Consider the following 13,913-nt stretch of genomic DNA (forward strand, 5'->3'; position numbering starts at 1 on the left):
GGTTTACATGTTTCCATCTTGTATGGTCGGTGGGTTGACCATGATACAGACATCACCATCATGCGTTCGTACTGGTGATTTTGTTACTTCTTCCACGTGTAACTTAAAATATGGAGGAGTACAAGTTACTTTTGTAGTGATTACTGGTGTGGTGAAGCTCTGGCTGGTATCAACAAATGAGCGGCCACAATTCTTGGTAGCAGATGTAATCAGAAGATAATACATTTTCGTGGTAACAAAGTAGGTTGGTTGGATTTGTATGGGCATCCATGGAAGTAAAAGGATCGGTTGGACGCATAAGCGAGCAAACTGTCCATATCACGAGATTTGGCGAGATGGATCAAAAGGCGGTCATGACTACGAAGGTTGGCTGGCTGTGATCATGATCCTTGACATTGGGAGCGTGGTTGTACGACCCTTTGCAGGAAGAAACGGCGTTGAAGCAGCTTCGGCTCTTGGAAAGGATGTTGAAACTTAAGGATCCAAACGCTGAAGCTTCGACTTCGGATTCTGGAGCATCTTATGGAGAGAACGCTGAAACGGAGCGGCTTCTTGAGCGATCTTTGAAGCGGAGCGGCTGTGGGAGCGAACATTGAAGTGGAGCCGCTACTGGAGGACGTTGAAGTGAAGCGGCTGTTGGAGCGAATGTTGAAGCAGAGCGGCTACGTTAATCAGTGTGCTGTCAAACTGGACACCCTTCAAGCGAACAATGGTTAGGAGTCCCCAGTTCCATCTATCAATCGTGCTTTCCAGGAGAGGTTGGGGTTTGGGAACGACTTCTATGGTTGGAAACAGCTGCTTCCGTGATGCAGTGCGGTTGAGGGCTGCGAATATGTCTTGACGCTGCACCTACAGAATCTCACATAAGTGTTTCATCATAGACTGCACGATTTTGTGGGGGAAGTCCCCGGAAATCATGCAGCTCCTGACAGGAAGAGAGTCTTTGTGAACTCAGGGGGTTTTCTTATTTTTTTGCTTCGATTTTGGAGAAGTCGTTCCTGATCTTTACGTGTGATGAAATTAGATTGCTGATTCCCTTCTACTGGGCGTTCAAAAGGCAACGCTGGAAGGATGCAAGCTGTTGGCGCTGGAAAGATGCAAGTTGTTAGCGCTGGAAGGATGCAAGTTGCTGGCGCTGGAAAGATGCAAGTTGTTAGCGCTGGATCGGCTTGGAATGGACGCTGGCTTGGCGTGGACGCTGGCTTGGATTTGGTATGGTGCGGACTGTTGACTGGCATGGCGCGGACTGTTGGCTTGGCACGGTGCTGGGTTGGCATGGTGCGGACTTGTTCTTGCGGGCCCAGTTTCCTCTTTCCATACGTAGCTCAAACAGGAAATCATTTCCTTATTCAAATTCCAAAAGTGTTATGCATATGAAAGGGGTTGGCTCTCCTTTTTATCTCGTATCTTTGTTCTCACGTCCTGGTGTTAGCGGTAGCGCGGTAGTAATAAAGTGGGCAAGCGTATTCCAGCTATGTACTCCAGCGTTTCTTTTTCAATTTGTTTTCTTGTTTTGGGGCAAATCCTAGCCATACGTATGCCTTCCATGAATCTGTAGAATATTGTTCTTCTCTTCGAATATCACTGTAGTAGCGTTGGCTACCTCATGAATAGTGACGGGTAATCGTTATTATGCAAAGTAGGTACGTACGGGTAGGTGAATGATTCCACGAGTAACTGGGCGTTAGGGTTTCTCTGAGATCCAAAATTTGCAGGCCAAGGTGACCGAAGGTCCTTTTGCGGACGTGGTCAAACAACAAGAAGCGGAGGTCGAAAGGCTATCCAAAGAGTTAGAGCTGAAAGAGGCGGTCCTCCAAATGACGAAGGACGCCTTCTTCGAGAAGAGCAAAACACCGTTGAATGGCTTCCTTTGAATGCACTTCTGTCTTCTGAAATTCTTCTGTTTCGTTTTTTTTTTTTTGAAAGGCAAATGAAACACCTGGCATTTGTTTTTGATTTTCTGGATTTTTGGGTTGATAGACAAGTGTTACCTATGAGGGTTTTGGATTATTATTCGGGATGAACTGTTTTAGGATGATGCTGTTTTTGGTTATGATTGTAAGTGACACAAACATCCCAGGGAAGATATTGAACCGTGAACGTTGCGTGTCGGTAAATGACATGGGATGAAACATAACATGGCTATCGATTTTATCATTCCCATGAAAACTTGAAATAGTAAACCATGTATTTTGTCTAGGCAAGACTTACTTGGTTTTTTGGATCTGCTAACGAAAAATGAGTCAGGTGCAAGTCCGAGTTTTGTGAGAAGCACCGCAATTGTGGAAAGTCCCCAGTCGTCCCTGAGTCACTTGATAATCGAGTCGTTAATCCCTGGGCGGATCGTTTGCTTTTAACCTCTGGGATGTCCCAGTCGCCCCTTGCCGTGTCATGACTGGTAATCGGGTCGTCTGGTAACTGAGTCGTTGATCCCTGAACGGATCGTATCGGGTCGTCTGGTAGCTGAGTCGTCGAAAGACCAATCCCCTACTGTGGTCGTCAATTGTTTGAGGGTGAAAACAGTTTCTGCTGGTTTCGGTAATTTCGTGTGATGTGGGTGAAAAACAAATCTAAACCTTAAACAATGTACTGCAAGGTAATAATTTAGATTCGAGAGATCAATCTGTACAAGTCCGGCCTATACCAAGAAATGGCCGTTCCAGACTTGCTTCGGTCACAAAGTGGAGGAGAAGGATTGGTTTTGGGGAGGGAAATGAAGAGAGTGTTGAGACCAGAATAGTTGATTCGGGAAGAGTAGTTGTTTTGTGACTTGAATCAGAAAGTGGGAAGCTAACAGATGGGAAAGCTAGCAAATGTTTTCTGAGTGTTGTATGCTCCTGACCAGAACTTGTTGTTAGGTTGAAATAGGTAATGCCTATTTATACAAGTCGAAGTGAAATGTACTCTGTCTCATTAAAAAATGGAAAACGGGTGAGTAAAAGGGAGGAGGTGGTAACTGGTAACGCTTGGAATTGATGTTCCATAAAAGAAAGCGTTTCACCATTACTCCCTGTATTTACTAACCGCCTCAGCCTTATGACACTTTCTAATAACGAGCGTAGTGTACGCCGCACGCTGTAAACCGCCAAACCAATACCCAATGAGCATCCCCCAGTTTGTAACATGTGTTGATGTCTCGAGTTTTTTCGTGGAAAACATGTAGCATGTTGTTGTTGTCTGGCAAGTTGAGATTGGGAGACTTGCCAGCTCGGTGGTGACCTTCAACGGTCCAGATTTTGCATCTTAAGAGGAAGGTAGTCGTTGATTATTGCAACCTTTCATTTGGTAGCCAGTGACATGAAAGTATGATCAATATGGCTTTAATAAGGCCCAGTTTAGGCGCGACCAGAAGTTAGGATGTTGGCTTTGCTTAGGCGCGACCAAACTAGGACCAAAGGTTGCCATGCGTTAGCTGGTAACCTTGGACGGCTAAAATATGCATCTTAGATGAAAAAGTGGTCGTTGATTGTTGCATGCCTTCGTTTTGGTAGCCGCATAGGGAAGGCCTGCATGGTATGGCGCGACAAGGTGGTTGGCATGTCATTGGCACATGTGGCATGGCATGCCTTGGTGCGGTTTGGCGTGGACAAAACTAGGGTTTTGGGCCAAAGGTTACCATGCGTTGTTTGGCGACCTTGGACTCCTAGGATTTGCATCTAGGACGGAAGGGTGGCCATTGATCGTCGCACGCCTTCGTTTTGGTATCCGCATAGGGAAGGCCGGCATGGTGTGGCGCGACAAGGTGGTTGGCATGCCATTGACACATATGGCATGGCATGCCTTGGCGTGGCCAAAACTAGGGTTTTGGGCCAAAGGTTACCATGCGTTTTTTGGCGACCTTGGACGACTAGGTTTTGCATCCAGGATGGAAGGGTGACCGTTAATCGTCGCACGCCTTCGTTTTGGAAGCCGCATGGCGAAGGACGGCATGGTATGGTGTGGCAAGGTGGTTGGCATGCCATTGGCACATGTGGCATGGCATGCCTTGGCGCGGTTTGGCGTGGACAAAACTAGAGTTTTGGGCCAAAGGTTACCATGCGTTGTTTGGCGACCTTGGACGGCTATGATTTACATCCAAGATGGAAGGGTGGCCGTTGATCGTCGCACGCCCTCGTTTTGGTAGCCGCATGGGGAAGGTCGGCATGGTATGGCGTGGCAAGGTGGTTGGTATGCCATTGGCACATGTGGCATGGCATTCTTTGGCGCGGTTTGGCGTGGCCAAAATTAGGGTTTTGGGCCAAAGGTTACCATGCGATGTTTGGCGACCTTGGAAGTCTAGGATTTACATCTAGGATGGAAGGGTGGTCGTTGATCGTTGCACGCCTTCGTTTTGGTAGCCGCATAGGGAAGACCGGCATGGTGGGGCCAAGGCCAATGGTGCGGATGGATGGGCATAGTGGGGCCAAGGGTTTGGTACGGACGGCTTGGCATGGTGGGGACAAGGCAAGGTGCGGTTGGCTTGGTATTGTGGGTCCAAGGGTTTGGCATGCCATTGGCGTATGGTGCGGCTAGCATGGTTGGGGCCAAGGCAAGGCGCGGTTGGATTGGCATTGTGGGGCCAAGGGTTTGGCATATGCCATTGGCGCATGGTGCGGCTAGCATGGTTGGGGCCAAGGCAAGGTGCGGTTGGCTTGGCATGGTGGGGCCAAGGGTTTGGCATGCCATTGGCGCATGGTGCGGCTAGCATGGTTGGGGGCTAAGGCAGGGTGCGGTTGGCTTGGCATGGTGGGGCCAATGGTTTGGCATGCCATTGGCGCATGGTGCGACTAGCATGGTTCGCATTCCTTGGCGCGGTAGACGTGGCTGGCATGGTTGGCATGCCTTGGCGCGGAGATGTGGCTGGCATGGTTTGCCATTGGCACAGTGGAGCGGCTGGCATGGTTGGCATGCCTTGGCGCGGAGATGTGGCTGGCATGGTTTGCCATTGGCACAGTGGTGCGGCTGGCATGGTTGGCATGCCTTGGCGCGGAGATGTGGCTGGCATGGTTTGCCATTGGCACAGTGGTGCGGCTGGCATGGTTGGCATGCCTTGGCGCGGTAGCATGAGAATTACGGTTTGGTATGTACGAAGATGATATCGGTCAATGCTAAGGGTTCTGCCGTGGAACATGACACACGTATATAAAAAAAAGGTACCCAGGTAATTCTTACGCAGGTATGTTGAATGATTCAATAAATGCGCTAGTGGTTGTAGTGACGTCATGTCAGATGTAAGGTTTTACGATTTTAACCCTAAGCTAAAAACCACCATCAACACTAGTATCCAAATTCCATTGCAAAATCCTCCTCTCTCTTTCGAGATTCAACATATTCCGATCTTTGTATTACGAAATTACATTCCAACTCCATTTCTTTAACCTAGAATAACCCAGAAAACCCTACCTTCAAAATTCCTTGAAATTCTTCAAGTTCTCTCTTCTTCTCAGAGACGATCCAGAAAAATCAATTGAAAACGAGTTGGGATATATCCTAATTGAACGAATTGAGTGCACTTTTAATTAAACGATGAAACAAAAAAAGAAAACGATGAAAGATCCCGATCTCTCTGTTGCAGAGAGAAAATTTAATTGAACATTCACTTTCTAAATATCTCATCTCTCTAAGGAAAACGTATCTTCGCCATTAAAAAGTAAAAGAAATCCAGACAAAACTTAATTTCTTAAATATGGGTCTCTTCATAATTTTTTACGAAGAAATGGGTGCAAGCATGAAGTTATTTGTCAGTGGGTTTGAAAGTGAAAAAATATTGGGAAATGGGTGTAAGAGTAGGTTCCACATATCTTTTATGGTCGGATTTCTTGGAAGATGTAACTTTGGCCATCTTAATTGATCACAGTCAATTGTCACGAGTCATGACTCATGACATAAAGTCGTTCGCACGTCGTGTTAGATTTTTTACTCAAGAGTCAAGGGTGTACATCCAAGAAATGTCTATATTTTATTTTTCTGACGCTCTGGAGTCTGGAGGCGACGCATCCTAAAGAAACCAACCTAAACTCTATATAAATGACAGTACATGTTTGAGTTTTTAAAATCTTCATTTTGAGTTGAGTACAAGTAGACATATATAAATCATCCGATACTAGATAGAGAGAACACTGAATAGATAAACACCATGAGTGGTTTACTGGAGATCGTGCTTGTGGATGCACAAGGATTGCCTAAGTCTGATTTGATTGGTAGCTAATTATACCGCCTCTTTCTTCTTTCTGCATCTCTCATATTCTTTGCCTATCTATCATCTGTAGTCTATTATTGATAAGGAATTTAAACTTTTTGTTCCTTGATTTAAATTCTAACCAGAGTCGGGTTTAATTTTCAGGGAAAATGGATCCGTATGTTACGATTCAATACAAAAACCAAAAGCTAAGGAGCTCTGTTGCCAAAGGTTGGTACCTAATTGCCTTCTAATTATTGTTCTCAAGTTTCATAGAATCATACTGTAGATAACAGTATACAGTAGACATAGATGAATCAACCATGGCGGCGTGGCCAGATAGAATAGTAGGAGAGTGGAATTCAGACACTTTAGTTTAGTTCATTTAATGCGTACTTTTAATTAACTAATGTTGATATTTTGGTTCTTTTCTTGATTTGCGTTCAATTGTAAGAAAAGAAAAAGAAATCTTGGAAAAAGTAGAGGCTGCTGAATTGTTTACGAGTTAGATTATCTCTTTGATCAAAAAAAGAGGATATAAAAGAATTATACCATCCTAACCAAAACAAGAAAAGAAAAGTGTTAAAAACATACTAATAGCATTTTAAGTAATGTCAAAATAAATTGCACTCCAATTCATTAGCATCTACTTCCTCAAAATCCTTAAAAGCAAGAGCCCAAATAAACAAGCTATAAATAACCTAATTAGCAACAAAAGTTGCATCATTATGATTGTCAGAAAAGACTCTACCATTTATTTATTTTCCATAAAGACCAAATTATAGCAACATGCACCAACTTCCATACTTCAATCTTCATTTTGTCAGAGAAATGCAGCTGCCAAGCTTGCAAAGCAGGCACAATATCCATAGGCATTGCAAACAACCAATTCAATTTACCAGATAAGAAATCCCATACCTTTCTTGCAAACTCACAATGCAGAAGTAAGTGTGGAGTAGTTTCAGTAGCAGTACAAAACAGACAATTGACTGGCACATCAAATTCTTCTTCTTAACATGTCCCTAGTAGGCAGTCTCCCATGAGCAATAAGCCATATGAAGAAACCAACTTTAGGAGGACACTTCAGACTCCATATAAACTGAAAAATTGCAGGATCATAAGGCTCATCATTCTCCAGTGAAAGCTTGTCATAAGCAGAGCTGACAGAAAAAATCTTAGTGGAAGTTAAAGGCCAATAAAGCTCATCATCACATGTATGATTAAATCTGAAAGAATTCAGATCAGCAGACAATAAGTTAAGTTCCAATCTAGCAGCATTGTTTAGTCTCCTGGGAACATGAAAATTATAGACTAAAGAATCACCATAAACCACTGTCATTTCAGCCACAGAAAAGTGCTTAGCTCTTGACACAGCAAATAAATTTGGATAACAGGATTTTAAAGGGTGTTCATAAAGCAAGTTATCATGCCAGAACCTTACCAGAGAGCCATTATTCACCTTGAATCTTACATACTTCAAGAAAATGCAACTGGTTTTCATGATAGCTCTCCAAACAGATCTCCCATAAGTGCATTTTGGTATACTAGGAGACCAAATAACATCATTAAAACCATACTTTTTATTCACAATTTTCTTCCAAAGGACATCATCTTCTGTAGCATACCTCCAAGACCATTTAGCAAGAAGAGATTGATTTGTCATTTTCAAATCTTTGATACCTAAGCCACCAAACTTCTTCTTCCTACATAAAGACCTCCATTTGATAGGATGAATCTTTCTTTTTCCTTTATTACCATTCCAAAGAAAGTCCCTCATTATCTTCTCCAACTTCTTAATCACAGAACTAGGCATCTCAAACAATGACATATAATAAATAGGAAGACTTGCTAAAATACTGTTAATTAGTGCAACCTTACCAGCACTTGAAAGAAGAATTTTTTGCCAACCAGGAAGCCTAGCAATGAATTTATCCACCACCTTGTCCCATTTAGATACTCCTCTACATTTATCACCTAAAGGAAGACCCAAATAAGTTGTTGGTAAGGTACCACTGAAGCAACCCAAAAGAGAAGAAAAAATTGTTGAATCCCCATCATAACAACCACAATAAATTTGACTTTTAGCAAAGTTAATCTTCAATCCATTGAGCATTTCAAAAGAAAGGAGAATAAGCCTTAGATTTTTAACTTGTTCAACATCAGCATCAAGAAAAATTAAGGTGTCATCTGCAAAGTGAAGATGACTAAAAAGTAAACCATCATTCTTAACCTGAAATCCAGAAATTAAACCTTGCTCCTGAGCTCTTTTGATCATGAAAGTTAAAGCTTCACCTACCGAAAGAAATAAGAAAGTTGAAATTGGATCACCTTGTCTTATACCTTTTTTACTTCTGAAGTAACATGTGGCACTACCATACACAAGAATATAAAATCTAGTGAATTCCACACAACATCTAATCCATTGTCTCCATTTAATTCCAAAGCCCATAAGCTGGAAAATTTCATCAAGAAAATCCCAATTTACATGGTCAAAATATTTTTCAAAATCAACTTTACATAAAATACCTGGTTTCCCACTTATTAGCCTTGAATCAGTAAGCTCATTAGCAACAAGAACTCCATCCAAAATTTGTTTGTTTTTGACAAAAGCAGACTGATGCTGAGATGATAATAACTGGCAGAGTTTTCTTGAATCTTTCAGCAAGAATTTTAGACACAATCTTAAACTAATTTGCCTCAAATATTTTATCTCCTCAATGGTGTCTTTTTTAGGAATTAAAGCTATAAAGGTATTTTTAAATCTTCAACCAAGAAAAGATTTTTCTTGCAGCTCCTTAAAAACATTCAAGAAATCATACTTTATAAAATCCAAACATAAAAGATAAAAGCTCACAGGGAACCCATCTGGACCTGGAGCTTTACTTTGGCCCAAAATTTTAATAGCTGCTAAGCATTCTGCCTCATAAATATCACTCTCTAACCAAGCACTCAAATCTGCAAGAATAGTTGAAAACTGCATACCTTCCATACTTACAATTCTAGGAGATTGAGTCTGGAAAATATTTTGAAAGAAAGCCACAATTCCATTCTTGATTTCATTCTCATCTGAAGTAATATTTTCATTGACTTTAATAGAACCTATGAAACTCCTTCTTCTCTTGTCATTGGAAATTCTATGGAAGTATTTGGTGTTGTTCTCAAAATTCTTGATGTAGGTTAATCTTGCTCTACTTCTCATCTTCTCAGCATTAAGGATTGTCATCTTACAGTACTCCTGTCTTGCATTAAGTCTTGTTTCCCATTGAGCTTCAGTTAGGCCATTATTAGTTTTCTCCAAAGCATCCGGATCAACAAAAACATCTTCCAATTCCTCCAACCTTCTGTCAAGCTCTCCAAAGTGTTGTTTTCTCCAATATTTCAATTTTGGTTTTAAAAGATGCAACTTTTTACAGAAGATAAAGCCTGCACTACCTGAAACAGTAAAAGACATCCACAAATCTTTGACAAAATCAAGAAAAATTGGATGAGAAAACCAAAAATACTCACAGCGAAATGGTGATGGTCCATGATTCACACCTTCACACACTAAGGCAATTGGATTATGATCAGAGCAGGGTCTAGCAAGAGCTTGCTGAATAACTTGTGGGTAAAAAAATTCCCAAGCAGGAGAAACAAAAATTCGATCAATTCGACTTCTGATACTTTGAGACTGATTATTAGTCCAAGTATATGTTGCACCAATTAGTGGAAGATCAATCAATCTATGCCTAGAGATGAAATTGTTGAACTTTCTCATACCAGCAGTAGGAACACCATCCGAAGTTCTTTCATGTAAAAATATAATCTCATTAAAATCACCACCTAAAACCCAAGGAAGCTGCCAGAAACATCTAACTTCCTCAATTTCTCTCCAGAACAAATTAACTTCATCAACATTAGAAGAACAAGGTGCATACACACCTGTGAACATCCACTCAAAGGAATTAGCAATAGTCTTGCACTGAATTACTATGGAATATGACCCAATGAGAGAATCAATAACCTCCAACTTAGAAGAATCCCACATACACAAAATTCCTCCAGAACTCCCTTGATAAGGAGAATCTAACCACTTGACTGTATTCTTACTCCAACATTGCCAAACTAAAAGATCATTGCATTGCTGAATTTTAGTCTACTGCAACACCAAAATTGATGGCTTTCAATCATTGATTTTCCTCTTGACAATATCTCTTCTATTTAAATCATTAAGAATCCTAATATTCCAATTTATAATTTTGAAATCCATAAAAAATTACAAAACCTGAAAACCAGACCAGAAGAAAACTAAGATGCACTCTTTGCACCAAGCTGAAGTTATGTAGATGCATTCTGAGCGTGTCCATCATAGCGTCATCAATATCTTATGGTGAACCCTTGAAGTGAATACCAATTATTGGACATATTGAAATCATCTGTATTAAGACTTTTTCAAAATCCCTTCTTAGAATAGGATCAACTTTCAATTTTAAAGTGCTCCACTTCTCAGATGTGTTTAGAGAAAAATCAAATCTTTTTACTTTATGATTGGAATTGTTTTCCTTAGGAGAGTTTATAATCACCATCGAAGAAGAAGATGCCTCAGATCAATCAATTATCTGCAAATACGGAATTGAAACAGTTGTTTTCAAATATTCATTCACTTCGTCCTCATTTCGAAAATTAGGTAAGAGAGCCGTTGTATTCTCAGAAGCCGTTGAAGAATTTAAATTCGAAGTAGTTATTACACGTATAGAGAGCACATTATTATCCAAGTCTTAAGTAGTATCGGATGTAGAGGCACCCGAATCCATGTCCAATGTTGAAGTACCCAAATCCATATCCGAATTCATGATTCTTTTTCCATTTGAATTGGAGGTAAATTCAAATTTTGAATTTTCTGTAACGGAATTTCCTTTTTCAACCAAAGAAAATTTCCTGAACATATTCTTCCAGCGAGAATCATGGGGTCTAAGAATATTTCAAGGGATATTCGTCCATTCCACATTAAGTTGCAAATTTGTTAGCGAATCTGCAGCTAGAGTTACAGAGACCATCTCCAATTTTTGAACTGTAATCTTATGATGAATTTGATCAAAACATCCACCAATAATATTAAACTGAGAAATCATCACTGGAATAGAGTAAGAACTAAATCGAAATACGAAAGAAGTATTAAGGCCATTAAAAACCATGACTTTAATTCTAATAGATGATGCATCACTCCATGTTAAGGTAGTTTCAAGAATCTCTAAAAAACCATCAAAAAGTGAACCCAGTTTTTTAAAAATATCATCACTCCAAAGATCAAATTGAACTCCTTTCACCTCCATCCAAGTTCCCTCTGACGAAAGAACTGGCAATGCAACTTAATTTACTATGTTCCACCATGGCATCAATCTTAAGAAGTTTCCATCAAAATCCCAATGACCACTACTTACTAAACGATTCTTTTCTTCTTGAGAAGAAAAGAAAAAAGCTTTCTTAGGTGCAAATGGAAATGTATCAAAACCAAAGTCTAACGAGAATCGAGTTGCAATTTCTATACCGATTGAATTCCAAGAATAAACTTCAATAGAAGCTTCTATAATGATAGCATGATTCCATTGTTTTGAAGAAACCAAAGTGCCATTCCCGGTAGAAGTAACATAAGTTTGTGTTTCAATCTGATTATCCACTGGTAATACCTTCTGAGAGACAGATTGCGACTCAATCTGTAAGATAGGTGTAGATTCTGCATTCGTCTCAGGTTGTGACTCAAACTGATGTGTTAAATTCTTCTTCTGCAAAATAACATATGAAAAACCCTGAACAAATGGCAACCACCCTGAAGAAATGTCATCTACAGGGAAACACATAAAGTGTTTGATTCTTTCACAAGAATATGAAACACGAAAAAAATCACCATGCTTGTTTTGATCACGACAAAAAATAATGTGTTCATTACCTCTATGAAAAACCCAGTACCATTTACCATAAAAATTCTTTTTGCTCTCTCTTTTCATAATGTTCTTCATCCAGATGACTCCTTCCAAACTTATTTTCACTTGTAAGATCTTCTTCGTGTTTCTGGTCTGCTCATCAAATAAAACTCCATTGGATCTGGAAGTAAGAATAAAATATTTATACTTACAGTCTATGATAATCTCCTTGCCATGGTTTGTATGCATGCTTGCAACTTTCTTCCTCCTTGAAACTGTTTCTCAGATTTTATTTTTCATATCCTTGGAAGCTTCTGAAACCCCATTACTGCTCCTTTGTTGAATACCACGAACCATATCGTCCCACGAAATGCTGCTGTCAAAACCCTGCTTCATACCCTGCTGATCTGTATCCAAAACCCTAGATCTGTGTAGTTGAGAAGATGAATTTCTCACCATTTTTGCCTCGAGAAATCTGGACATTCTCTCTCTTCGGGCTCTGATGAATATCACTGATTATAGGATCCTTTTACACTCTTAAATTCATATTATCTCACATTTTCGGTTTCTTAACAAAAATTAGATGGTAGCGTATTTGAATCTTATATTTCACGGATATATCCATCTTACCCATAAGAAAAATAAACACATTCAGAAATATCAAACTTCACCATCAATTAATCTCAATTTTAGCCGTTAAAGATTCACTAATTATCAACAGTTGATTTCAAAATAATGAATGATGGAGTTTTACTCTACCACGTACACCTTTTTCATATTAAAAAGTAGTACTTTGTCGACTAAAATGAATCTGTCAACCAGCTTACCATTTTGTGTTGTTTAAATTTTGCGATGGTAAGATTATGGGGGCCTATTTACTCAGTTTTATGATTGAGCAGGACAAGGTACGAATCCCGTGTGGAGCGACAAATTTACACTATGGGTTGAATATCCAGAGCCAGATGGACAATACAATGTCGTATTCAAAATTTTCGATAGAGACACATTTTCCAGAGACGACTTAATTGGAGAAACTACGTAAGAACATATTTTAATTTACAATGTAACTAGAGGCTTTCTATTTTCTGAATTTAGGAAATGAAATAACTCACCTCATTTAAAAGCATTTTCGAAATGGTCGTAATCGTCCTCTTTTTCTTTTTTATAGGATATCTGTGAAGGATTTGGTGGAATCGGGTGCCAAAAAGGGAAAGACCAATGTAGAACCCCGTAAATACAGTGTTTTCGAAAGTAAGAAGAATAAACCAGTTCAAGGCAGAGCAGGAGACATTCATGTAGGGCTAACCTTCACCCCAAAGATATGTTAAATCGTGGACATGTTAAGGATTACAAAATGAACAAATCGACCGATAGTACTTCTTTACGAACTAACAGGTGTTTGTTCGAGCATGACACGAAAGCATAGAACAGGGCAAGATCGTTTTTGTATACAATGTAAAACAATTTATTTGACTTCCAACATTTATTGTAAAACATAGGTGCGTTTTCAATTGTGTGCTCTACGCATGAGATCTCGGATCACAATTTTTATTTGGCGACCTAAAATCTAAATTGTGGCGCTAAATTATCTCTTATCTAAAATTTGTCGAGGCAGTCTCAAATTTGCCACGTGAACCAAAATCTATCACTACAACTCAAAATAACCAAAATTGGCTTAAATACTCAACATTTTCCCTAATGGTAAGTAAATACCACTTGACAAAAAATTTGACTAGTGATCTTAGAATTTTCTCGTAACCAAAAAATTGTTTTATAACCAAAAGTTATCTTATAGCTCAATATTTTGTCTATTTGGGTGTCTGACTCAAATATGTCAATCTTTTTTAAAATTTGCA

At 39.9% G+C, this 13,913-nt stretch overlaps 1 protein-coding gene across 1 annotated transcript; it reads left to right on the plus strand.

Moving 5' to 3' along the window:
- The first annotated feature begins 5,941 nt into the window (after positions 1–5,941).
- LOC113320387 (elicitor-responsive protein 1-like) lies at positions 5,942–13,659 on the plus strand. The gene is made up of 4 exons (XM_026568302.1): positions 5,942–6,179; positions 6,323–6,388; positions 12,957–13,095; positions 13,226–13,659. Exons 1-4 carry the CDS (start codon positions 6,116–6,118, stop codon positions 13,383–13,385), a joined length of 429 nt encoding a protein of 142 aa, XP_026424087.1. The 5' UTR covers positions 5,942–6,115; the 3' UTR covers positions 13,386–13,659.
- Positions 13,660–13,913: the final 254 nt, after the last annotated feature.

This window comes from Papaver somniferum, chromosome 11 (genome assembly GCF_003573695.1).
Source record: "Papaver somniferum cultivar HN1 chromosome 11, ASM357369v1, whole genome shotgun sequence".
Taxonomy (NCBI): Eukaryota; Viridiplantae; Streptophyta; class Magnoliopsida; order Ranunculales; family Papaveraceae; genus Papaver; species Papaver somniferum.

Bases quoted from the DNA above. Each gene is read 5' to 3' on its own strand.
- LOC113320387 (XM_026568302.1), top strand. From the start codon at position 6,116: ATGAGTGGTTTACTGGAGATCGTGCTTGTGGATGCACAAGGATTGCCT. The intron at 6,180-6,322 runs GTAGCTAATTAT...TTTAATTTTCAG, and splicing joins GCCTAAGTCTGATTTGATTG to GGAAAATGGATCCGTATGTT. The intron at 13,096-13,225 runs GTAAGAACATAT...TCTTTTTTATAG, and splicing joins GACTTAATTGGAGAAACTAC to GATATCTGTGAAGGATTTGG.